We start from the raw sequence: 27,586 nt of genomic DNA on the forward strand, positions 1-27,586 counted from the left end.
TAATGGAATTTCCTCTCGCTTCCGTCTACAGAAACTGCCTTTATGTGGTCTCTTAGACCAGAAGGGTTGAGATATAGTTATGTGTATCACAACAATGATTTCACCTGTTAGGCCCATGCATGATATAAGAAGCATGGTCTTTCTTCAACATAAACAAATCTCAGTTGTCAGATTGTAGGGATGAGTTTTATATGCTTTATTAACATATTGCTATGTATGCCTGTGATATGTTCTCCTCACAACTCCGTGGTGCATGGTGCTCTGCATGTCTGCATGTGTCAAAAGATGGTTGTGGTCAGTACAGCTCGGCCGTGTTGTGTTACTTTGCGCTGCTTGCATGACTACACGTCGAACAGTTTCTTCCTTTCTGCAGGCCGTCAGGCTCGTGAATGAATCCCACACACACTCACTCTGAACTGGACTAACTCACTGAACATGCACTTTATAATCCATACTGTTATCTTTCTGTTTACATGCAAAGCGCACTTTATAACACACTTTATTCCACCAAAGTTTTCATGACGCACAGTGCACTTTACGACCACTGCTGCTGGCTCAGGTGTTGTATAGTCATAGTTTATTATACTCTGCTTACTTATATTTATTTAGTTAGACCCTTTTATTTTAAATTTAGAGTGTTACTTAGATTGTATTTGCTCAGCGATGGGGGGTAGAGTAAGAATTACACTGTACGGTGGTGGTTTTCTGTGCATATGACAATAAACATCTTGAATCTTGAATGTGCCAAAACGACGTTTGTCGTCGCTGTATTATTGTACTGATGATTTGCTGTTTCCTGTTGCTCTCCATGGCTTGTGTTCTATCTTTAGAATTGTTCTTTTGCAGCTATTGCTGCCTTTATGATGTCTTTTAGTCTTAGTTCTGTGCATTTCATCACTTTGTAGGCTTCAAAACAGCTCACCAAAGGACTGCAGTTGAAAACTAGCCAGCTTGCTAACACTGGCGCATTCACAGAAACGTTGATTAATGCGTGCTGTCCTTACAATATACATAAGGACAACACACATGGTGGTATAGTGTGGCACGTTGCTTTCGGGGGAAGTGATGGCATAGAAACGAGAATGGGACAGGAAAGTTGTCAAAGCCTTTTGTTTGTTTCAGGCTGTAGTCTGTGGCTGTGGGGATGACTGACCAGCTGACATCATCAAAGAGTAGGTGTATGTAACTCAGACGCTCAGGCAGCTAAATGCTCCAGGGCGCAGCTGAATGACATCACTTTGAAGTTGTTCTCATAAAAGGCTGTTTCTGTTGCCCTGCAGGGGAATAATACGTCTCAACAGGATGTATTGCAAATAATGTGGCCTATTAAGGCAGGAGACTGTTTTCCCTCTGGCGACATTTTAAGTGCTTACATCGTTCGGCTTTAGTCTCCGTGCTGCTAAATGCTGAGACAAGCAGCAGTTATGTGGCTACAGTTGAACATTCAACAGTGGCTACAGTTGAACGTGACCTCTCACTCTCTCCGGTCCTCTATTTTGTTTATGTGCAAAAACAGAAGCAGAAATGTTGGGATGTCCTGATCAAGTTTTGTCCCTTTTTAATATTTGTCTAATCTTTTTAATAGGTTCTTCCCTCACAAACTAGGTAACTATGTACAAATTACTTTGTAGAGTCTCTTTACTTAGTGTTCTTCAATCTGAAACTGACTCATGAAAAACCTAACATAAAACCAAGAGACCTGATCTGAAAAGGACAAATAGACCCAGTGATATTTATATTGATCCAAAATGCAGCAGACTCAAATACAGGGAGACCAGTAACACAGGCAGCAGCATGATTAGCGTCCACAACAGATAAAGAAAAAGAGCAGCAACGCATGTCATTTTGTCTGCAGTTCACACTGTCCCTCTCACGGTTCACACTGTCCCTCTCACAGTTCGCACTCTCCGTCTCACAGTTCGCGCTCTCTGCCAGATTTGAGTGGGCCCTGGTTTTTACTCACCAAAATCCGGATAGCTCAGTTCACCTGTAGAGACCGAAGAGAAGAGTTGTAGTTCATCTAGCTACCTGGTCTGTCTCACTCAGTGTTTGTGTGTCTCTCCCTCCCTCCACTTGCTCAGTAGCATTTCTCTTTCTTTTACTGCATCAGAACTTGTGAAAGTGGGAAAAGAGTGTGTGTGTGTGTGTGTGTGTGTGTGTGTGTGTGCGTGTGTGCGTGCGTGCGTGTGTGTGTGTGCGTGTGTGTGTGTAAGCTAAACCTATAGAGGAGCCTCTGTAACCTTTGTCCGAAGCTGTACACACAAACAAACACTTCACCTGTTGCATAGTAGACTCTCTGTCTTCTTTATGGAAAACTGATAATCTGGCGAAGTTAGTGGAAACCTTTGAAAGTGACAGATTTCACACGTTATCTGCTTACAGTACAAGTCCATGTGCCCCATGTGTGCTTGTGGACCAGGTCCGTTTCTCCAGTTAACCGGTCATTTGAGCTTAATGGGGGGACTTTGGAACTTGGCGTAGTCCAGCGATAAATGTTAATCCTAAACCATGTTAACTTTGTGCGCCCTGGGAGAGCAGAGATTTGCGCAGGGCTCGGGGGGAAAGCTTTGCAACACACAGCACTCTGTATGTACTGATGAACGGACGCCTTCAAGATGATGTAGAGCTTGTGTGTTCTGCCCCTGCTCTGACATTTGGCTTCATTTACAGAACACAAAAGTGCGCCTGTGTGTGTGTGTCTGTGGGAGAGAAGTTTGGGGGTGGCTGTGTGAGGATTTATGGGTTAAGAGTGAAGTCTGGAGGGTTCTATGTGTATATGTAGTGTGTTCTGAATGAAGGAGCCACCATCACAAGATTTGTGTGGTTTTGTGGAGGATTTGCTTTTGTGTGGTTGTGATGTTCAGATATAATAATAGTGTTGCAAAATGCAATGTTTGTGATTCTTGTTGTCTAGGTTGTCTTCTGATAACTTCTTATTTTGATACGGTTCCAAGTTGGTGAATACCTGCTGTTACAATCGTTGTGTAACTAACCTGTTATCAAACCAAAGAGCAGTGTACAAAAGGGTCAGGTCATCATTTAGCAAAATAGCAAATATTTATGTGTCTGTCAGAACTTGAGTTTTAGCTCAAGCTAAGTGTCAATGTTTCAATGTTAGTTTTTAAATAATCATGTATATTTGAAGCTTTGTTACTTAAAATTGTCAAATCTAAATAGATTCTAACCCAAAGCCCAGAGATTCTTAAGGATTTGGGCTTGATAAAAGTGGTGACACACATTTCGACTGCTGAGCAGATTATGAGTATGATTTGGGTGTGATGACTGATTGGACCTGGTCTGCTCCAGTCTGGGTCTGTTGGCACATCAGCTAAAATCGTGTGTATGACCCTTTTTCATCATTTTCAGCACAAATTGCCCCACATGTAAACGGTTTAACGTTCTGGTTGCTGCCCATGTTTGTTATGGTAGACGAACACAGAACAGTGGGCGTCCTTGTGGGATTTGTGGGGTCGTCTACCTCCAGAAATCCAGTGGTTCAGTGTGTGTCGAGTTTATTTATTCAGACATAAGGCGCATGCACTGTCTGCCTAAACAATCTGTGCAAGTTGGTAGGAACAATCTTTGTGTGGCGTGTGTTTGGAGGTTTCAGCTCGATTCCATACTGTATTCAAATTTGATGAAATATTAACAAGCTGTGACCATAACTCTGAAGGCATAAATGTTGAGTCTTGCAAGGTGAAGTAAAATATTCTGTATTTAACTAGACTGCTCTAGCTGAGTCAAATGAATAATTGAGTTTGGTCATAATATCCGTTTAATCATTCTCTTAAGAGAATATCTAGTGAAAGCGCCATTAGTTCTTTTTCAAATACTGTCCCCTTATTAATATTATGGTATTTGGTCAAAGTTACTGGGTAGGTTTGACCAAATGCCAAATGCTAAGCAAATATTTGCCTCGTGTGGCTCGTTCGAGTTTGCTCGGCAGATCATGTTTATTAATTTGCGTTAGTTGCACGAATAAACACAATGACGGGAGAGCCGGGATGTAATGGCTGGGAATATTATGTGATATTTGCTGTAGCTGAATTTGAATACTGAATCAAGAAAAGAGTATGGGCAGACTTATTCTTCTTTCTTAGCCGTGGGTAGCTTAGAGGTAGCACATGTCATTAGAATATCAGAAGATGAGCGAGACAATCCCCTGTAGGAAGTGTCGTTGTGGGGTGGGGGCACACCCTGGACTGGTCGCCAGTCAATCACAGGTCCGATGAATAGAGAAGGGCAACCATACACACTCACACACACACCTACAGTCACTTTAGAGTCACCAATGAACCTAACCTGCATGTCTTTGGACTTTGGAAGCCGGAGTACCTGGAATGAATCCATGCAAACACAGAGAGAACATGCAAACTCCATTGACAAAGACCCCAGATTCAAACTGCAAACCAGCCGGCAAACAGATTCCAACCTGGACCTATATATGAGTTCATCATTTTTCATTCAACCTAAAGGTGCCCAGCCCACATGGGCTTACAAGACATTACTTACATGAAGTACAGAGGTGAGGGAAACAAAAGGAAGCAAGCCAATACGTGGTGCTCTACACATGTGTCTAGCACATCACAGATAGAAACATAATATAAAGATACAGCACTGTCATACACATAGGTCATACATTGATTGAATATAAAGACAAACATATCAACACCAACAGGCAGTTTAGGGTTTTTAGTTGTTTCTGGATTGTGGAAGGAAGGAGGAGCCTCTGAGGGAAACCTCTGCAGACTGAGGGATAACATGCAAACTCTTGGCAGGAAATACATTTGAATTGATCTTCAAAAAATTCTACATTGACTGATCTTGCAATGGCAGCATCAAAGCTAGTTGTGAGTTGAGCTAATGCGATGGCTTGTCAGCAGTGTGGTGTGTAGTGGACCTCCATGCCTGTGGTAGGTGTGTGTGCTGTACCGTACATGTTGCATGTATAACGACAGCAGAGCCAGCTTGGCAACAGGGCTGCGCCATGATGTAAATGACGCAGCAAGGGATAGAGGGAGAGGAGGAGGAGGAGGAGGAGGAGTGCAGACACACTGTATTGATGGACTTCCCGCTGATGCCTGGAGAGCCAGTGTTAACGCACCCAGCACCTAGATTCTCTTGTTTTCTGTTATACATCACTCCTTCCTCTTCTCTTTTTCCGTCTATGCTCCTAATTTATTTTCTAGTTCATTTATTCTTTCTGTTCTCTGACTTCCCTCTCCTTTTCTCTCTTTCTCTAGTTGTCCTTCACATTTGCCCTATTTTTAACCCTGTGAGACCTCCACCTCCTTTGTTATCTCTCTCGCTGAATGCAATCTCTGCTTTCCTGGCCTATTTAGAGATTGCGCTGTGTAAAAGATGAACCTTTTGTGTGTCACCACCACTGCCACTGTCATTGTCAGCAGCAGCAGCAGCAGCAGCAGCAGCAGCACCACCAGCAGCAGCTGTAAATCCCCATATCCTGATGACCCCCCTCCCCATCACTGCCAGTAGAAATCTACCAGTGGTGGGACCCTTTGAGGCGCCAACCGCATAATCATAATCTGCTCTCTTATTTAATCTGCTCAACTCCAGGACTTTTCTCTTTTTTTTCTGTGAAGATAGCAGTTCCACATGTGTGGCAATCCCACATTTCATCGGGTCCCTGCAGGCCATTTGATGTATGTGAGAATTATTTTTTTATAACAAATCAGCATTTTTGATGTACAGCTTTCCCTGGTGATTGGTCTTCCCTAAACACTGAATGTAAATTGAATTTGAAATTCCACTCAGCAGCAATCGGTTGACAATTAATGAGGACAATTGTCTGGCAGATGGAGTGAGGCGATAGACCATGAGTCTGTTTTGGCTGGGCTGGTCTGCCTCTGCCAGTTGACTTTGTCATTACAGCACACTTAGAGATGAATTAGGGCTCGATACTTGCTTGACTGGGGCCATAGCACGCAATGTGGTATCATATCCTGAGGTGGCTGATGACTCTGTTTGTAGACTGACGGGTGCCTAAAGCCCCAGATGCTGTTGTTGTGGTGGAAGTACGACTGACAGGGTGACTGTGTGATTGTGCACCAGCTTTGTGCTCCTTTGTTTTGCACATTGGAAGCATTTATAAATGGGAGACGTGTATTTTAGAGTCTTAACACTGAGCAAGGTTAGGAAATGTTTTCCAGTGGCCCACTGAGTGCCTAACAAGAGCACTCCCAAGAAAGTCCACCTTGGTCTACTGAAAAGAACAAAAAGACCATGAGTTATGCAGAAAAAAAAAAGAATTTGTTTTGTTGATTAAGTAGAAAACAACATTAGAGGTGGACAGTGTATATAGGGGATGATGCATCACTGTTGGGGCCCAAAAATGATGGAGAAATGCTTCTAATCCACATTTCATTTGGTTTTAGAGATATTAGAGCTTTAAATTTAATTTCTGAATATGGATTATTTGCAACAATGAGGAAGGTTTTGCTTTATAAGCAACGTTTTGTATGGGAGTCCCATGCAGGTCAAAGTGATACTGGTTGACGAAATTAACTATCTAAACTAAGAAATTTAAAAAAAATTAAAACCAATGCCTGGATAGAGGTGCTTGAAACTCTTATTATGACAGAGGTGCAAACTTCAAAATAAAAGAGCAGTTACAAACTGGAACACACTTTCACACCTTCTCCTGCGTCAGATCTGTTGTTACATGCACGGGAGTTAAAGCAATAAAATCTCCATGAACGGGACGGGAACAGAGAATGAAACGAATCTACAAAAAGGGGAGAGAGGTTGTTTGTTGAGGCCTGTCGGAGCCAAAAAAAACAGGGCATTGTGGGTATAAAGAGATGAATGCGGACAGTACTATGTTTTCCATCCTTGCAAAATCTAATGAACTGAGGGACAACCACAGTCTAGACTGGTGCTCTTATTCACTTGCAGTGGGACTCATCAGTAAAGATGGAAAGGTTTTTCTCCCCAGCTGATGAAATATGTAATATGATTCACTACTACACTACTACAACAACCAATCTGAGAGCTAATGTTGTGTGAATGATATGTAGAAGCCGGGGTTTGCTATTTGCTCATACCACCCTCTAAACAAGGAGGGAACCGAGTGCATGAATAAATACAAGGATGAAATGCAGCATTCCTATTTTTCTCACTGTGGCGTCAGGTGAGGTCACAGCAAGGCCACGATCGCACCTGAAGCCATGCATACTTATGTAATTCTCATACTCAGTCCTATTGTTCAAGTTGAGCCTTAGTTGGACTAAGTCCCACTCCCCTCTGGAGGAAGTGACAGCATGTTATAGCTGTCACAATAGGCCCCTTTACACCCTTTACGGTTCATGCGCCTTAGAACCCGCAGGCATTGATCAGCTGAGCACCAGTGTGTGAGTTTGTGTTGAGTTCTTGTCAGAGGTAACTGTGTAAATGTGTGTATGCATGTTTTTGTCTCTGCTGAGCTCCACACGGCTAACATCAAAGTGTTTAATGCACCACTTTCTGTGTGAAGGCTTTATGGCCACATGTCATGGTCTTCTACTACCCGTTACTGTAGGTTCTTAAGTGATCAATGCAAATGTCCTGACTGACCCAGGAGGAAACCCTGCTCCTCTGCACAGCATGAGCGCACATGCTCACTCTCTCCATGTCTTGCTTTCTGTCTGTCTGTCTGTGTGTGTGTGTATTTAACTGTCTTACCCCTCAGCTCTTTCTCTGCCTGAGCAGTGCTGCGTCATTCTGTCTAGGTTGTAAAGGCTTCTCATTTTAATGGGATTCATCCAAGTATTCTCTGAAAATTCTTTTGGCTCAAGGGACATTTTGCTAACCTAAGGTTAGCTACATGCTAGTCCTTTTCAAGGCATTTCCTTACTTCTAGTGGAAAGGACTTGAGGTGAGGTGGGGCCTATTGCTTCAGGTACCAGTGAGACCCTAATCTCTGCAAACAGATATCTGCTCATGAATGCAGAATCTGTAGGCAAGAGGCATATAGTAATATAATTAACCATGTTTGTGCAATAGTCTATAGAATGCAGAAGAGGCTTAATAAATAAGTGCAATGTCCTCTGATGATGGTTTAGCTTTTTACTAGTTTCTTTCAATTCATGTGCATTCAGATGCAGATATCTTTATGGAGATTAGTGAAATGTCACATGGTCATCTGGCGTGGGTATGTGTTATCCGGTTATCTTCCGGCTACACTGGAAGCACTGGGTTCTGAGATTGTTGAGTCACTGACAATGAAATAGCAATGAAATACTATCCAGGGATGCTGGTTTGAGCAATGGATCCACTGGTTTGAAGGCTTATCGAATGCCACAACATTGCATATTGATTATGGTACGTTGGCCTATAGCTACCATTTTGATGATCACAAACGGAACATTAAAATTACACTTTAAGTTACAAAGTAATTTTCCAGCATCCTTCGATTGATTTAGTGCATTATTATCGTAGTTTAGCTGCATTGCATTTTGGCAAAAGTTGAGTCAGGTTGAAAATTGTTGCAGGGCAGCTGTAAGTTGGACTTTGCATGTTTATGTGGTGTGTATGCAATGTAATACTTAACGTAATTAATGTAATTAGCTGTGTGGCGTTTATGAATATGGTTGTGTGAATGCGTCACAGTAGTTTTTCTTAAAAAAAATCTAAAAATGTGGGAAGGGGTGGTTGTACTCTTAATATATATGGATGATAAAAGAAAATAATCAAATTAAACTAAAGCAGACAAAAAACACCACACACAGTGGTCCCATTGAAATGAATTATTGCAGTGCAATAATTGTGTTCAGTGTCTGAATGTGGCGCTAGTGTTGACTCGGGCAGTTGGAGCCATCCAGTTGTGTATAGAATTGACAGTACAGTAAAATCTCTCGTCCTAGCTGGAAATGGAATGCTGCATACTTCTGCATTAGTCAGCTAAGTGTGCTTGAGTGGCATTGACGTGCTCCAGGATGCTGCATCCTGCTGTTCTTATGCTCCAACTCCTCTTGGGAACTGCATACATACATACATGCCACCCTCAAATGAATATGTGATGAGATTTGAACCCTGCAACTCTTGGTAAAACCCCGGGATTGTACTCTCTAATTCAGTGGTTCCTGAAGTTTGGGCCGCGGCCCCCTGGTGGGCCGTGTAGGTACTGTAGGAGGGCCGGTGGAGGTCATTTACAATTTTCAGTTTTGTAATTGGGCTTGAAATGACCATAAAACGAACTGAAGAACAGAACTAATAAAACAAAGCCATTGGAATTCATTTAAGTGTTCATTTGTCTGACCTATTTGTGACTCGGTGTTGCACCATATTTGGTGTCCCATCAGATTCTGTGACCTGCAGTGTAGGTTAGGTCGGTCAGCGTGAGGAGTGAGAGAGTGATGTTAGGGTTAGAATGTCAGGTCAAGTCATCGTATCTGATGGGAAACACCAGAAAGTTTCTTACATCTGTCATTGGCGGGATATCGTAAATGAATGGAACAACGCATCAGTGGCGGGAAAAAGTTTCTTACATTTGTTTCTTTACAGATTATTACGTGTATGTGGATTTTTAATTGCCCCAGGCCCATGTTGACATGAATCGTTATGTTTATAAAATAAAAACTATATAGGGAAATATGTCATCTTAGTCTCACGTGTTAATCAAGAGTTGTGATTAAAGGTTTGGGTGGGCTGCAGCAGATTTTTAGATTTCAAATTTGGCCACTGCATTCTTAAGTTTGGGAATGACTGCTATAGTCAATTTTCCTTTGATCTACTCATGGCCATGTCATTTTCCATGTCAGCCCACTGCAGCTCCAACACCCGTATCATGTTATCAGTTTGGTCATTTGTTCTGCCAAGTCAGCAGAGCCCAGCAAGAAGCCACTGAGTGAATTGTACAGCTCATGTGTTCTGTCATGGTCTAAAGTGAGCATTGTATAAGAGTGCTGTGTTGTGGACAAAAGAGCCTCACTACAGTGCAATATCTGGTTGGCTTCTTATTACAGGGAAATATGCTGTCACGCAGATGAAACACTCCATTTTCCTTCTCTGTATGTGCAATGTCAGGGAGGGCAGTGTGAGTAGCTTAGGAATGCTATCACACACACAAACATATGAACAAGTACTGAAAATGTTTTAGAACTGCATTCAAAATTAGCAGTGATCTCTGCCAGTTGTAATTATGATGCTAAAAACAGAGCGTGTCACTTAGGGGTCTTTCTTCTGTGTTAGGATGCTGTCAAATGTATTTTACAGCAGCCCTGCAGGATTACATGTGGAAATAGATGCATGTCAGCTAAAGGGAATTCGGCTATCTCTATCCCGGGTTGTTTCCATCACAATCCAACAACACAGATCTGTTGTTTTGACCTGCATCATCACATACCTGCAGTAGTATTCAACAGTCTGGAGGCCATTGATTTGACACAATGATTTGCTGATGAGTGGATAATAAGAGAACCATTGAGTTAACATGAACTCAGACACAAGGGAAAGTGGTAGAAAAGGATGAGTGGGGTTATTTGGGGAAATGCAGAGAGACAGTTGTGACTCATGTCTATCTAAAATGCTCATGTTAAAGACCTCCAGTCTGACGGTCTTTATGTTCCTTATTCCTAGAATACACAAGATAGAAACACTGCAAGGAACACTGGTACTTCTGAGTGCTGGTTTGATTCTGTAGCTTTTACTAACTGCTGTAGTTATCAGTACTTAGTTTAAAAACTTGAATCTTAGTGATCCTCTGAATGGCTGTAATACTGTAGTTATAGACTTTTTTTATTTAACTCTATTAAAAAGATCACACTGACGGGCACATTTTCTCTCCAAGCCCACATTATCCCCAAGAAAAGGAACCCTCGCATCATAAGCACTCTTTTGAAACATCTGATCATATCGGATGACGAAAATTGAACAAAACTGCCGAGCACGATTAAAGCAGCCTGGTCAACAGTGATTTCAAAACTTTTAAAAGTGACTCGATCGCATCTCACCATGTTTTTAATACAATGCACAATGGTTGCTATGATCTCTGAACCGAGAGCAGTCAACACAGTAAATCCTCCCAGCACTTCCTTAGGTATTCCCCACTGAAACTGTCCACATGACTGCTGCACGTTGCTGCACTAGTGTCACAACACTTACTTACAAGAAGGACCGTCTTTGTTCATGATTAGTTTGGATTTGTTTCTCAAACTTAAGAGGCTCTCTCCGGCTTTCTGTGAGCTCCGTAAAGCAGGTTCATGGTGATGAACTGAAGTGGTCATCATATGATGATCTCCAACAATTTTGTATAGCTGGAAATGCAATGATGTGTACTTGAATTAGAGTATTCAGGATACCAGGATTTAGTCGCTCTTTCCGAACTGGATCTGTTTAAATAATATAGCTGTTTCTCTGTCAGCATTACATGACAAACTTTTATATGTCAAACACAAATGTTAACTCATTTAGCTGCTTCTTAAATGGCTGAATTCAACACTTTTTTCCAAAGTGTTTTGGTGTCTTGCCCAGTCACACTTCGACAGAACCCAAATTGAGCGACACACTGAAGGATAATAGCGGTTTAATAATACACTCTATTTGACTCAGTCCACGCGGACATAGTGTTGATGTGCGCGGTCCAACACCATCTGACGGTATATTAATGCGACGTGTCTGTCCCCGCTGTTTGATCCAGGCTTGATGTGCAGACATTTCACAGAGAAACAGCAGCCACCACCAACTCTTTGTCCGAACACGACCGGTAACCTGCGTCTTGCTTCCCCGTGACCTCGATCAGCCACAAACAAACTTCCACCCTCCACTCCTGTGACGTTGTGTGTGTGAGCAGTCTCACTGAGACACCCTGAGTCAGCTGTCTGTCTGCCTCCATGTCCAGTTGTTTTTGGCAACGTTAGTGTGCTGCCCGCTGTCATTAAGACTGTTGTCTGCCTACAGATTGATGTCCTCCTCTATCCTGTCTGGCAAGTGCCACGGCAGACACTTACTTAGTGTTTGAGGCTTAAAAATTGCAAATCAGTCCAAAAGAGCTGCAGACAGCAACCCAAATTCAGTTCAGGGCAGATATTTGAGGATCAGGTAGCTGGAGCCTGCTGCAAAGTGTTTATTTTAGTGTCCTTCAGTGTTGAATGACCTTGTAGTCGTGCAGTTATATTTCAATATTATGTAAATATGAATTGAGTGGATTGAGATAAAGCTTTCTGTGTGTGTGTGTGTGTGTGTGTGTGTGTGTGTGTGTGTGTGTGTGTGTGTGTGTGTGTGTGTGTGTGTGTGTGTGTGTGTGTGTGTGTGTGTGTGTGTGTGTGTGTGTGTGTGTGTGTGTGTGTGTGTGTGTGTGCATGAGTGCATGAGAGAGCTGCATGTGGTGAACAGGGGTCACAATGTCAAAGCTCTGTCTGCTCTCCACACTTTGTGTGTGCTCTTTAAAAGCGGCATCAACACAACACAACACAATTTAACGCTTCTCAACAAACTTCAACTTGAGTGAGGATGTAGTTGTTTATATTAGCTGATGCAGTAGCCCGTCTCCGTCCCTGTGTTTTCTCTGATCACGGTCTCTTTGCTGCTGCTGTTTTTAGTCATCTGCCCGTGACAAATGGGACTCATGAGCACCTCAGCTCACGTCACTGCCCGTCCCGTGGTTGCCGTCTGATAGGCCACATTTCTACCTCAAGGACACAGTTGGAGTCGCCCAGATAAAAAGACACTTAAATCTGACTTTTCAGAGATTTCTACCAGCCAGTGGTTAAATTGTAGCCTTTTAGATAGCATTGTAGGACCTCTAAACACAACATTTGGTTGGTTAACAAGTGAAGAAGTGTGCCACAGGCTCCAGTGGCTTTGCTGCAACAACTTACAGCGTCTGTAACTATATGATCTCTTTTACAATCATGACCGGATTCAGTCATGTTACTCCAGATCTAATGCATTCTGGCCGGTGCTAATAAAACAGGATATACACTTACCTGCCAGCCACATCTTGAACATGATTGGCAGTTTGAAGAAGCCTGTCTACTTGTCTTCCTGTCCCCGTGGGAGGAAACTGAGCGTTCCAACGTTCAAGACAGAATTTCTATACATATACAACACTCACAGGAATGAAAGGGTGTTCCTTCAGGGGAGTGAAAGAGAGACCAAAAACAGGTATAAAGACATTATGTTTGCTATTCCAAAAAAGGTCGCAGGCTTGTAATTCATCAAAAATCATTAAAAATGTGGCTCATCGACGTCACGCTGTATTAGCTTGAAGAGCTTTATGCTGATGCTATGCTAACATCATAGCTCACTTTCCAGCTTCTCTTTTCCTGCCATCTTTGTTCAGATAACTGTAGTCCTCCTTGTCTACATCCACACTGTAAGTCTCATCTCCTCCTCTGGTGGATTCTGTGCCACGTCTGCGTCTGAGACACAGCTATGTGCCATAATTGACATATTTGTTTACTACTGTTATCAGATGGGGCTGATGTGTGTGTGTGTGTGTGTGTGTGTCTGTCTGTTTTTTGCTCCTTAAATCATGTTGCAGTGTGAGCGACGTCCTCCACAGCGTGTTGCTCTCGGGCATCAGGAGAGACGGTGCTGGGTTAAGCCGCTGACCATAAAATGCAACGTTCCCCAGTCGGTGTCAGCCAAAGCTTGACAGGCCCTAGTTACGGTTGCTAAGCTGTGATTGGACAGTGGCTGCCTAAGGAGAGGTTGAGGGTTGAGTGTCTAAGGATAGAAGAATCTCTGAGAAGCAGTGGAGCTGCTCTGGTGGTTGTTGGCGGTCAAATACTTTACCTTAGATGAATGATGGTTTTTGTTTTCCCTTTTCCTGTTAATTTGTTGCTGCTTTCATGCTAATAAAACTTAACAAATCATATCTGAGACAGAGAGAGAGAGAGGTTAGTATCAGTAGCAGTATGTCTGGAGGAGGATGCTCTCTTTTCAGTGTTTTCACTGCAGGAAGTCGAGCATGAAGTGTAACTCTGGAGGAAGTCAACCGGAAAACACTGTAGTGTTTGTACATGTATTTGTGCACAACGCTGTTTTCTGTGTGTGCTATATTCACGTCCATAGCCGTCTGCGTTGTGTTGTGTCTGTGCGCTCTGCGTTAGCGCTGTTGGCTCTTTTCTGTAATGAATGTTTACTGTACGTTCTAGTGTCTAGTGGCCCCGATGCCCGGGGTCCTGAGCTCTGCACAATGAAGCTGAGTCACTGTGTGCTAACTGCCGGCTAACCACACCTCAGGAGTATGACAACACCTGCCCCGTTTCCATAGCGCATGAATAAGTCAGCAGACATTCACAGTATGTTGGCTTATGACGAAGCACGCCAAGACCGTTCCCTCTTGCAACAGTGTGTGTGTTATCAGCTTATCCTTTAACAAGGTTGTAACTGTGACCGGCTGTGACTGTGGGTAACTGCGACACAGGAGCTGCAGCAAAAACCATTGTAGTGATTAGGATGATTTTAGAGCAAATTGTTTTATGGCCCTTGCCCTGCGTACGCCCTAACCAGTCGGGCATGACTCTACCTAGACAGAGAAACAATTTGCATACAGTCAATCAGATCATTTCACTTCAAACTAGGAATGCGTCTCGTCTGGTGTGGTAGCTCACCGGCAAACATCCCCCAGGAAGAAGTGCACTCCTTTTGTCAGTTTGCAGGCTAGATAGCTAAAGGCGATTAGCAGATGTCAACATCTGTCAGTTTAGATGCTGAAGGATTTAGGCCTGTTCCTTCAGTACAGCAGCATACAAAAAACAGGCATGTGAGTTCTTGGCTTGTGAGTCGCACTGTAATTTCACCTGAAAATAGACCTGGTCCAGACAAAGCACCAGTTTCATGAAAACACTCGAGACATCAGAATCCAGTTAGTATTACGGAGCAGGAGGCTGGAGGGAGGGCCAGGTATGCTGTATAATCATAAAGCACTCTAGCAAACTACAGCCTTCTGTGTTTGTGTGACTGTTATACAGTGTGGTTAAGACAACCCTACCTTCTTTGTTCTGTGTGTCGTTAATTTGTCTTATTTAGTAATTTTATTAAATATGTTTTGGCCGTCTTTCTGCTTCATTTGGGAAATTTAGCTTTTTTTTTTTATATTGGGATTTGGGAAGGTGTGTGTGTGTGTGTGTGTGTGTGTGTGTGTGTGTGTGTGTGTGTGTGTGTGTGTGTGTGTGTGTGTGTGTGTGTGTGTGTGTGTGTGTGTGTGTGTGTGTGTGTGTGTGTCCGTCCACTCCCTGGGGGAGAGTACAGCATACCCAGCTGTTCTCGTGGTTTAGAGAAAATCACTGCAAAGATGGCAACATGTTTCTGTATGTGTCTGCACTTGTGTCTGCCTTTCCCTTTGTACAGCTTCATGTGTGTGTACAACCCTTTGTGTGTGTGTATAGTGTTTCCACTGGTAATGAGATGACAGGCTTGGTAGCGAGCAAAGGGACGAGATAGAAATCCTTGATTTAATTTAAAGGCTCCTCCACATCAGAGGCAGATGGAGGAACAGGCCACGGTCTGCTGGTTCTCCCGGCAGTTTTCGGCTGAACAGGCACGTGTGTTTCAGTGAGCCAGGATTTATGTTAGTGGGTTAGTTCGATCAGAGGTTGGTCCGTGAAATCCAACAGTACTTCTCTGGAACATGCATTCCCTCTGCAGGTTTTTTTCAAATCTTAAATCCGGTCAGATCTGTTAATCTAATTGCTAATTGCTAATCTGATTTGCTTTTTTTCCATCTTGTGATTTCTGTAGTTACTTTTTACATTATTAGGCTTCTTTTTGTCTACCGACCAAGTTATCGCTGGAAAGCACCAGCAGCTTGGAGCTGTTTTACTATAAAGACGAACCTGCACAGGTATACAGTATGTAGTATAGTGACTGATTGTTAACCACATTAGCTTCTCTCTTATTTTCAACATCTTATTTATATGACACGCAGTTATAAAAGACACAAGAAGCAGCAGAATGCCATTTATTTTCAATAGAAACAGAAATCTCTACAAGGAGGCACTAGTGTCAGCAGAGAGAGGGTGTGAGGTGGCCACGGGCAGACTGAAAGCAGGGAAAAGTTGTTCTACAAGATTCTTTCACAACACAGACAGATACACACAGGAAACAATAGCCCAATAGCCCGAGCAGAGCTGGATATGCAAATGCAGTGCTCAGTACATACATACTCAACAGCCGCAGATTTAGTCAAAGGCAAGAGACGACCTGCCTCTTTGTATGAATTTGTCTGAACACAGGGTGAAGTTTCTAGTCAGAAACATTAACTCCCACTGAGTGCTTTACTCATAATCTTAACTTTGTCAGCTTTTGTGTATTTTCCAAGGAAATCTGTTGACCAAGTGAGCTTTTGATGACAGACTTTAAATCGGCACAGTAAAGAACAATTTTATTGATCATTTTGATCACCAAAGTCTGTAAGCTAGGTAATTATTATGTGTTTTCAACAAGCCGGTGTAGTACCTGAGATACCGAGATGAAGCCTTGCTGGTTGTTCCAAAACCATGGACTTACTGATCAAGGATCACTAGACTATGATGACTGTAACACACTTACAGCGAGTGTAAGAGTATACTGAATTACATCCAAAGTTGGCATCAATTGTAGCTCCCACCATTTGTTGATGGTATCTAGCAGTGCACTTTTCTGCTCACTGTTTCTGTCTCCTTTTCTCACTCTGGGAGCATCAAACTTCCACACTAAACAGCACAAAAACATGTCAAAGCCTGTCCTGATGTTGTCTTTTTAATTGTACAAAATAATGAAAATGTGGAGAAGCATGTGGTGCCGGAGCCTAACTTGTTTTTAAAAGGCCAGGTTATGGAAAGCCTGGGCTGTGGGATGATAGGTTTCTTTGTTAGAAAACAAGAGGCACGAAGAAAGACGGCTAACAGTGAGAGAACCTGGACGATCCCTGAAAAGATTCCTATTTTTATATTCAGCCACACAGTCTTATGTTTGCTCTCTTTCTCATGCACCACGTGTTTAAAGACAGGTTCTCTACAAACTAGGCCACCGTGCTGTAGGTTACTTTGTGCACATCATTATTTATTTCAAAGGGCAAATGTAAATGCGGGGATGTCCTGGTTTGGATCGGGGTTGTTTCATATTCAGTATCTGCTGATACAGATCACTGCTGTAGCAAACAAAAAGAGGAGGAGCAGAAGTGACTGTAAAGCATGTTGGGTAGGAGGATTTGGGAAGGGATGATGTCTGTGAGATTTGGGTCTAGTCTAGAGCCTTGGGGGGGGTCATTTTCTGTGTGTGTGTGTGTGTGTGAGTGCATTTGTATTTTGGGGCTCCGGATGTGGGTGACAGCAAAAGGGAGTTAGCCATCTGTCTGCAAAAAGGAGGAGCCTGTCTGTTCTCATCATGCAAAGGACTGGACTGGACTGTGCTGCTTTTCTGTCTCCTCTGTTGAACTCCCACTCGGAGACGGGCTGCAGTTGTTGCTACGGTCCCTTTGTGACTCAACTTCAGAGCCCAGGAAAGGAGCGAGGGGAAAAAAAAAAAAAAAAAAAAGTGTTTACCCCCAGTTGTTAGAAAGGTCAGAGAGAACTCCTGCTTGAGACTTGAGATCAGCCTTTCAAAGTGGAGTTTCTGCAGAGACATGTTAAACTCTGCTCACCCCTCTCACTGAGTCTTTGTGTGGGCCCTGTCATCAGTCTAATTACTGTAATTCCCTCCAGTTGGAGAACAAAGAGACTGATCTGAGGATTAGGCCTGTAGACACCAGGCCCTCTGCCTGTCGGACACACGTTACGTGTTCTCCGGTTTGGGAAATCAAACTGAGTAGATGACAGTAGAAACGGTTCCTGAGAAGGATTGATACCTAGAATGCTACTACCTGGTTTAGAAGCACTCATTTATAACGAAGCATACTAAACACACGATGTGGTGCATGCTGTTCATGCTGCATTAGATGTGTTAGTACTAAGTAATACCACCAGATGGCAGCGTTCACATGTTCAGTACTCATTAGTGTTATTTTTTATTTTGATCACATTAATAGTTTCCAAAAATTGCATCATGGTCTGGATCGAGTCCAGGTGATGCGAAAGTGTTGTTATGGTGTTAGCAGGGCTGCTCTCACTATGCGTTCATTGAGCAGCTCTCTCACCCCATGACAAGGAAAGGTGAGAAGGAGGGGCTTGTAGATAAATATCAATGTTTGGTCCAGGGGAGTACAGTCATGGTGCTGGAGGGATTCTGGGTGTTTATGGCCCATATGAGCCCCAGCTGTGTTATAATGCCATGTGGTGAAGGTTGCAGGAGACAGACTCATTGATAAGAACAGCAGAGGCTTACAAACGTAAAAATGTTCTGTCTACCCATGATCCTTTGCAACAGATTTTTTTTTTTTTTCCCCCAATACAGCCTTCAACCTGGGCTTGTCCAGAGTTGTAGCAATCATTATTCCATTTATTTATGAGTAACGACTAGGAAATTTGAGGAAATTGATAAGATTTGTGTTAATGAAATGTTATTCTAAATGTATTTCTATGTTTTATTGTGTGTCCACCAGGTGGCTCTGCTCGGCTTGGACCTCTTATCTGCCTTAGTGACACGGTTACAGGAGCGGTTTAGGGCCCATGTGGGAACAGGTAAGATTCACAGTGTGTTTTTGTATGGTATTTTTATATTGTTCGATCTCTCTGTTTACCATTTTAATAAAATCCTCTTAGACACAGACTTAAAGAGTCACTCACCCTTAATTATCTCTTTCTCTCTTTGCCCCTTTGCCTTTACTGACATCAAAGATTCCACTACTGAAATAAAGAAATAAGAATCAATTCGGAGTTTTAAGATTACTTTTTTTTTTATCAAATGAAGTTCTTACAGCACCAATCACATGATACAATACTTTCTTGGTGGCCACGCTATCTCTTGTGAAATCTCACCAGTCTCAGTTGAACTAATCAGTTGTTGAGGAAGTTAAAGACACTTTTTGTTAGATTAGATAGATGTTAGGTCATCGTTCAGTGCACGCCTGTGACAGCTGGCCACCTTCTAAGTTTGAATGACTGAACAATTAGCTTCTGTTGTGCGGGGTGGACAATCATTCTCTTCTCCTGCTGGTCACCCTGCTGTCCTAAATAAGAAATAATGACTTTACAATTCACATTCCTCCATCCTTCCTGAATGTTTTAATGGATGCCTGGAAGTTTGGCCAGCCAATACATATTGAACATATTAAAGTAGATAGAACACTTCTCAAACACCAAAGGCTTATTCCCATCTTTCTTCTTTTCTGTCCACCAGGGGATTGTGGTACGTCAGATTTTCTTTTCCTATCCTCACCCGTACGTTTCTTCTGCTCTCTGTCTCACAGTTCTGCCCAGCCTTATTGATCGATTGGGAGATGCGAAAGACCAAGTGCGAGACCAAGACCAAACACTGCTGCTTAAGATCATGGAACAAGCTACCACCCCGCAGGTACCAACACACACACACACACACACACACACACACACATGCAGTCATGCCGTTCTGAGAGAGGTCACTTTTTCCATGAATTCATTCTAATGATGATTAATGTCTATTTGCTGCCAAAGTTCTTTTTGTGTGTGTTGCTGTTCTCCTGAATAACGATGAGTACACAGCCTCAGTTCAACATTTCCTCAGTTGAATCGGAGCTTGTTCAGTGTAATAAAACTCACTGTTGAGCTGTTGCAGTTAATCCAGTTCTCAAACCTTTGATACTGTGATTCAACATAATAAACTCTATTAGCTGATATCCCACTTTTAAAGTATCCACGGGGACAAAACAATTGAGTTTACAGACTCCCAATCAATAATGTCAGCACATAGATTAATTACTGCTTGGTATTTAAACAATGTAGCCATTTCTTTTTAAAGTACCTTTCGTGCAGTAGTTGGTGCCATCAAGTTACGTAGTATAACACGCGTATGTGCGGGGCTGTTGTCCATTGTCCTATGATTGCATGTTAATGCAGCCATCCATTAAACGACGACATGTGTGCATATCCGTCTGGTTCGTGTTGTTCCAGTACGTGTGGGACAGAATGCTGGGAGGCTTCAAGCATAAGAACAACAGGACCAGAGAAGGAGTGTGCCTTTGCCTCATCGCCACACTGAACACGTGAGTCAAATGCTTACCTAAAAATTTGATCTAAGCCCCGTGTACACATCCAGTGCTAGGAACGCTTCATGCGTGGGGTCCTGTATGAATGGGCGCATGGGTAGATATTGAGGAAGTCTGTACCACCAACTTCCCACCTCTAGACCTAATGACATTTCATGGAAAATGGCGGCACGGCTGCGTTGTGAATGACATTGCGGATGAATTCCTCCAGATCACATGTTTAAAGTATCCTAGGGTTAGACACTGAACCCCATATTGCTCCTGCAGGCTTTACCTTCACTTCCTCTTCTTCTTCCTCTGCTGAGTTATATGGCGGTTGGCATCCATAATTGTTGCATTAGTGCCACCTGCTGGGCTGTCCCTTCCATCGTCTATCCTGGCATGTATGACGAGGAGCAAGACTGAATGTTCCTTACTGTGGCTGCATGTATGAACAGTGAAAATAACTAACGGTGCCTGTACGAGTAATTTACTGAAAGAGGCTTTACATTGGTCGTGGTGATAAAGATGTTAAAAATTCTATTTTCCTCTTTCCTGTTTGTTGCTGTAGTATTTTCCCACGCATATGATATCTATCATTACACTCTTGTAAAATACAAAGGATCCACTCTGTCAGTTGCTTACAGTATCTTATGCTGAGGACAGAGTTGCCTCTTTGCACAGTCGGTGTGTGAGTGCTCTTCTCCTCTGTCTGTCTCCTCCAGTTAATCTCTTTGTTGGGCTAATTTAATTTGAATTCCCGTTCTACAGATACGGAGCTCAAGGCCTGACACTCAGTAAGATTGTTCCCCACATATGTAACCTCTTGGGAGACCCCACAAGTCAGGTATGTCCACTCGTGCTTTTTCTCCATCTCTTTAGTCTCTGTTGTGATTTGAGTCTCTATCAACCCTAAATAAGAAAAATATTTCCATCCATCCATCGTCTACACTGCTTATCCTTATGGGTTTTCTGGGTTACTTGCGTGCTGTGTTTTTGTAGTTCTCTTTGACATTCCAAGAACCACACAATTAATCAAACACACAAATTGTATACTTGTAATTGATGGCGAAAACAGTTGTTTAAGGACATCCTCAGTCTGTAGTCAGTGTGATTTTTCACTGGTGTATCATGTGAGAGGAAGATTTCATGTCCAGACACTAAAGAGGCTGCAAGCTGCGACACTCCACACAATGCTCTCCCTCCAGTGGCAGCATTAAGTAGTGCAGCTGGAGGACACTGACATCCACCAAGCACAATTGACCCATCAGGACAGGATCCAAACTCACTTATATTTGATACAAATGGAAAAAAATAGTCCCTAAGTGGGTAAGAATAGCAAAAAAGTAAAGAAAAGCATGTTGATGGTTTCCTGTGTTGTTGTGGTCATCAGGTACGTGACGGGGCTATGAGCTGTTTGGTGGAGATCTACAGACACGTGGGTGAGAGGGTGAGGATGGATCTCAGCAAAAAGGGCCTGCCACAGTCACGGTACGACAACAGGAAGCTTCTCATGTGCCCTCTCCCTCACTCCTTTTCTCTTTTTGCATCAATTATTACACTTACTCATACTCATACACACATTGCATGCAGGCCAGATTCTACTATAGTGATGAGAGCAATATTTTCTCCAATGTCTAGACACAGAGGTAGCAATAACAATGGTTCCCCCCCTAGTGGCAGAAATAAGCATTGCAGCTTGAGATTTACTCAGTCGCCTGTTCATCAGGTCCACCTAGTTTATCCTAACAGTCTAATACAACTGTCCTGCAATAGATCCCACATTCATGAAGGTTCTAATCTTCACGTTTGTTTGAACCAGTTCAAGAGAGTCGTTGATTTAAGTATTTGTTTAAGTCAATGTTGCATCTCATTGAAAAACAATTGCATTCACATAATTGGGCTGCATTGTTAAGTAAAAACACCACAGTTAAATGCAATGCATTTCAACAGCACCTCAAACTACAACCTCCAAAATGATCAATCAGTTGAATAAAATGATAACCTCAATGTAGATGGGATCTATGTCAGGACTGTCGTATTAGCTGCATGAGTTTTAGCAAGGTGGGCAACTGAGTGTGAGTGTGTACTGTTCAAGCTGAAGAAGGTCCGGCAGTGAAAATGTGGATTCTTCCATGATAATCGTGTACGATTGCTTTTGAATGTCATAATCAAGTTGGACTTGTGTGTTATAACACCCACAATTCCTCATGTGGGATTACTGGTATTGTCATTGCCCCAGACACACGATTCCATGTACTCTGTGTCCATAGGATAGCTACACTACTCACTTATTGTCAGATTTACTCAAACTGTAAAACCCTCTGTACCACTTCATCTTAACTCCTCCTAACTTTGGCTGTAGTTGTTTTCTTTTTGCTCTCAAATCAACATAGAACTGCTTAATTAAGGTCCTGTGCAGTTTTTTTTTTTGTTGCCTCTACTCGCTAAAAAAGTTTGTTGTCGTTCATATTCATGAGATGCAACATGACTCCCTGTTTTCTCATTTCTCCTCAATTGTGCTTTGACACAAATGTTATAAAACACAGCGTTTCTTAACCAAAAAGTGCCAATTAAAGGTTTCAGGTCAGCTTTTGGTAACTCACGGGCATTGTCAGCATTTCTCAAGGTGGTTTTTAAAAACCACACAGCAGTAAACTGTAATACTGCAACATTCTCAGTGGGAGCCCAGTTTTCTTTTCAAACAGTTGTCCACTCTGGAAGGCTGCATTCAGTGTTGTACATGTTCGCTCTCGTTGCTTGTTCAGGTCATGAAGAAAATACACATTATCCTGTTGTTTCATGTGGCACGCGTGTAAGAACTTTGATTTCTATTGTCAATAAGACATTTTGATGGAAAAAAAAAACAGTTGTTGAGATAAAGGCACTTCTGTTTGACCTTCCATATAATCCAGATTATTTCAAACTACCCAGGGATTGCAATTATTTATATTCCTGTTCAGAATGATCTCATCACCTCACCTCGTGTTTCATATATTTGATATAAGCTCACGACAGAACAGCCCATCCGATTTTCTCAGCCACTGAATCTGATTTCCAGTCGTCCGTCAGCCCCTGAACAAGCCCTTGGAACAGGGTGCTGAGTTTCATAGCTCAGGTTTGGACGAGCTGTATTTCTTTTCTTTTTTTTTTTTTTTTTTTACAACAGCCAGCGAACCATTTGTTACACAGGTCCGTCTGTCTCTGCATCCATCGCCTCTCCGTCTCTGGCCTCAGTGCCAGTTTGTCGCCTGTGTGGCAGCTTTGGACGCCTTCTATTTTGGTCTTGACCGTCACTGCTGATGGAGGCTCTCCCACTGCTCTGTGGAAAACAGGAGAGCTCCTCTCTGCTTCACTTTTTCCTTTTTTTTTTCTGTCATCTAGTATCCTCTTTACATCTTTCTCAGCATCTGTTTGCAAATCATTTTATTCCTTCTCTCCATCTGCCCACTTTTTCAGATTGAATGTAATCTTCAGCAAATTTGACGAAGTCCAAAGATCGGGGAACATGATCTCATCCTCTGGCTCAGGTGAGTGTTCCTCCTGTGTGTCATTATTTCAGCCTGCTGTGCTGTCCTGTTGCCTTTGGTTTTTGTGTGCGCGGTGTCCAGATGGCTCTGACCAAACACAACAAAGCATCGGTGTCGATGAAGGCTTTCAGAAATTGTCCTCAGGTTGTCAAAATGTGGAATGTTTTGGGTTTTTTTTTAATTCACTTCTGGGTAGTTATCTACTCATTTTCAGTTTTCCTCCCCACTGACAGAGTGCAAAAGTGGGAAATGATGATGGGTAGATACACTATGAATTCCAAAGCTGTAGTTTCCACCGTGGTCTGACCTGAGGACTGTTTGTGGATCTGGAGCAGCTTGGTGGTTGTTTGTGTCGCAGTGCAAATCTTATTTATCCAGCGTCAGGCTCCATTCAGGATTTTATTTTCATCACATTGTCAGCCAACTATTTCTCTCCTCTATCTCCACTCGTCCTCCCACTATGTCAGCTTCCTTTTAGACTCTATTTTCCATCGTGTGTGTGTGTGTGTGTGTGTGTGTGTGTGTGTAGAGGGAGAAGGGGGGAGTCGCAGGCCAGACGGACAGCTTGGGGCTCGCTGGGGTTGAGATTTAGCCACAGGAGGTGGGCATCCACTGGAGCTTTCCAATGTCCCTCTGTGGAGCTAAAGACCATAACAGACTTCAAACAGCATTCCTCTATACTGCATGACTATATCACAGCAGACAAGAATAAACAGGAAAGAGACACAGCTACAGTAAAAAGACAGATTTATGCTCCTGTATTGGGTGTTTTGCGTGTAAGGGCGATCCCACCTGCACAGAGGCTGCGGCTCTACTGACACCCTCACTGCTGACTCGGTCCTATTACAGCTGACTACATCCTCATCACACTTACAGGGACAGCAGCTGAGCTAGGGAGAATACTGTTGGACAGGTCTCAGCGTTTCAAAACAGTCTGCAACATCTCCTCCCCACTACCGCTCCACAACAAGGCACACACGTGGAATTCAACCGCCACGACACCTGATTCATCGCTGCTGCTAGCTAAGCTGGTGAATGAAAACCACAGTTTTCTGTTCCTCTGCGGGGGCTCCCAGTCGAGCATAAAGGCAAACATTTTGAACTGCGCTGACCAAATGCGAACTGACTTTTTGATGTTAAAAATCTGCCGTTGTTTCCTGCTGCCTAAATCTGTATCTTATTCCGGTAACTTATTTTGATTTGACAATATACTGCACGTGTAGCAGAAGGCAGTTTGTTCACCGAAGGGCTGGAGAGCGGTACAATGATGAGTGTCTGCAGGCAACAGTGAAGCATGGTGGAGGTCCCTTGCAAAGTCTGGGGCTGCATTTCTGCAAATGGAGTTGGGGATTTGGTCAAGATTAATGGTGTCCTCAGTGCTGAGAAATACAGGCAGATAGTTATCCAGCATGCAACACCATCAGGGAGGCGTCTGATTGGCCCCAAAGTTATACTGCAGCAGGACAACAACCCCAAACGTACAGCCGAAGTCATTAGGAGCTATGTTCAGTGTAAAGAAGAAGAGGGAGTCAGACAGAAAGATTTATTAGTTCTCCAAGATGTTTGGAACAACCTACCTGCCGAGCTCCTTCAAAAACTGTGTCCAAGTGTACCTGGAAGAACTGATGCCATTTACACCAAATATTGATTTGATTTAGATTTTTCTTCTGTTTGCTCACTTTGCATTTTGTAAATTGTTTAAAAACAAACAACAAATTCTATATTTTTTATATATTCTTTAAAGGATTTCTTCACACCTGCCTAAAACTTGTGCATAGTACTGTGTATCTATATGAGCAATAATGCTGAATAAGACCAAAGAATGTGAATGTGAATGAATAAAGAATAGAAATAAAGATTGGCGGCTTGGCCAGGCAGCTCCTCTCAGTCAGCGTTCAGCAGAATAGCTGAAAGTGCATTTGGAAAGCTAAGAGGAACACGAAAACATGACTCATTTTAGCAGTTATTAGATAGTCGAGCATCGTATTCATCACCATCAGCAGCCCGGCTCCTCACAGGCTCCACTCCTCTCTTTCACGGCCGCACTGAAATTGACTTTCATGTGGCTGCAGATGACGACTCATCTTAATTTCGATCCACTTGCCTCAGAGCCGAGAAGAATGTCTGGTGTGGGTGCGGACAGAGCGGTGTGGATGAGTTGTTGTTAGATGCGCTGTTAAACAGGCCTTCAGCTTAGTTTCACAGTTGTGCTAACAGCTCCAAAATAAACTGCGTGGAAGAGAGAGGAGCATTTGCGACGAGTGAGGGATTATGCACAATGGTAGTGAAAACTATGGCTGAATGTGGACTTCTAAATCCTCATCTAAAGCCTTTGCCACACACAGTTTGTAAGGGACTTTAATTGCAAAGGTTTTAACGAGACACAAAATTCCCAAATTCTGTCACGTCTTGCTTTCGTGCTACATGTGCACAGATTATCAGGGAGATGCAGGCAAAGGGGGGCTTCTCTGTAATGCTGTCACACAGGCAGGGAGGAAAGAGAAGGGGGGGGGGGGAGTGAGAGGTAGGGATAGATCGCTGAGAGATTGTAGAGGGATAGATGGAAGGGAGGGAGGGATGGAGAGCAGAGCAAAGCGGCTATTTCTGTAGCGCCACTGAGAGGTAAACAGTGGGCGAGAGATATAGGACAGAGACTATAGAAAGAGAGAGAGAGAGAGCTCAGCTATCAGCTGTGTAGCAGCATTCCTCTCTGGCTTCAGCGCTGAGGGCGGCTTTGCACCATGACTGCTGGAGAGGGTAAGACTGGGTTTTTCTTTGCTAAGGTCAGATCACGAACATGTGTAATACAGATTTGAATGAGACGTAGAGTATCCGTGGCCCCAGTGGCTCTGTTTGCGTGTGTTGTGGATGGGTTACAGAGGACTGTTCTATAAGGAGAAAATGACAGCTTTAACTCCCTTATGTAATCTCTCTTCGCACTGTTTTTCTGCTGCACACTGTATTCTCATTAATATCTTCAGTTATAGGAGACAGCGTCTCATCTCTCCTGAGTGAATTCAGTTAGCTGTGGTTGTTTTTGCTGTACTGCAGCAGTTTTTTTTTTTTTTTAGCACTAGATGGTAATTTTACATTTCATGCCTCTCGTTTATCCCTACACTGTGGAAACTAACCCGCCTGCAACAACCCCCCCACACCCCCCCACCCCAGCGCCTTAAATGACAGCTTACCTAAAGCATCCCCAACACTTGTTTCATCTTTTTCCAGCACTGGCCAAGATGATGAGAGCTGAGAGAGTTACTGCCAAGTTATAAACTGTTTGCTCTCTGTAATTTGCATCAGTTGTCATGCAATTCACTCCCCCCCCCCTTTTGTCTTCTACTGCCTCCAAAAAAGTATAAAAAAAAAAAAAAAGTATGCGCTGTCATTATATGCTGCTAATGGCATTTTTTTAATATATTTTTAAATTTGTGCTGCAGGTTAAATGAGATCAGACTATTCTCATTGCATTACTTCCTGTCCATGAATGCATTTCACACCTACAGTATAATCAAAAATCTGGAGTCTTCTGGACTTTGTTTCTAATCAGCAGGATTCTAAGATTACTCTCGCAATGAGTTGCTCTCATTATAAGACTCATAGAAGAAAGCAGTGCAGCTAAGAAGCCCAAATTAAAAGTGCATGGATCTCAATCTGTAGCTATCAGTAACAAGTACTTCATTAGTTTGATTGGCTAATGCATTGCGATGATCAGAGCGTTTCTCAGACTACTTATTCATGGTGGTGGCAGTAGTACAGAAAGGAATTAAACAGTTAAATAATCATAGATGAATCTGTGGGAAAATGCATTCTGTATTTTGTACTATCACTAGATTGTAAAGAATCACCCCATCACAGACATTTGTCTGACTCCGTACGAAACAGCATTGTGTGCAATGAATGATTTCATTACTGAGTGACAAGTCGTATCAGGGCTGATAACAGTGTGGAAATCTAACCGTCAGTGTGTAGGAGGGAGCACTGGTTTGTGGTTCCTGTCAGGGCTGAAACATCTCCAGATTATTGTCTCGATCAA

At 42.9% G+C, this 27,586-nt stretch overlaps 1 protein-coding gene and 1 non-coding gene across 2 annotated transcripts in view; one reads left to right on the forward strand and one right to left on the reverse strand.

Annotated features, from left to right (window-relative positions):
* clasp1a (cytoplasmic linker associated protein 1a) overlaps nucleotides 1-27,586 on the forward strand; it is a 74,351-nt gene that overhangs the window by 7,336 nt on the left and 39,429 nt on the right. Inside the window, exons 3-8 of the mRNA XM_070838555.1 lie at nucleotides 18,464-18,542; nucleotides 19,271-19,374; nucleotides 19,950-20,041; nucleotides 20,795-20,870; nucleotides 21,417-21,514; nucleotides 23,483-23,553. Coding sequence (XP_070694656.1) covers nucleotides 18,464-18,542; nucleotides 19,271-19,374; nucleotides 19,950-20,041; nucleotides 20,795-20,870; nucleotides 21,417-21,514; nucleotides 23,483-23,553 — 520 coding nt within the window. The remainder of the gene's footprint in view (nucleotides 1-18,463; nucleotides 18,543-19,270; nucleotides 19,375-19,949; nucleotides 20,042-20,794; nucleotides 20,871-21,416; nucleotides 21,515-23,482; nucleotides 23,554-27,586) is intronic.
* On the reverse strand, nucleotides 17,950-18,075 carry LOC139208963 (U4atac minor spliceosomal RNA). The gene has a single exon (XR_011585202.1). It is a non-coding gene; the product is annotated as a U4atac minor spliceosomal RNA (small nuclear RNA).

This window comes from Pempheris klunzingeri, chromosome 10, assembly GCF_042242105.1.
Source record: "Pempheris klunzingeri isolate RE-2024b chromosome 10, fPemKlu1.hap1, whole genome shotgun sequence".
Taxonomy (NCBI): Eukaryota; Metazoa; Chordata; class Actinopteri; order Acropomatiformes; family Pempheridae; genus Pempheris; species Pempheris klunzingeri.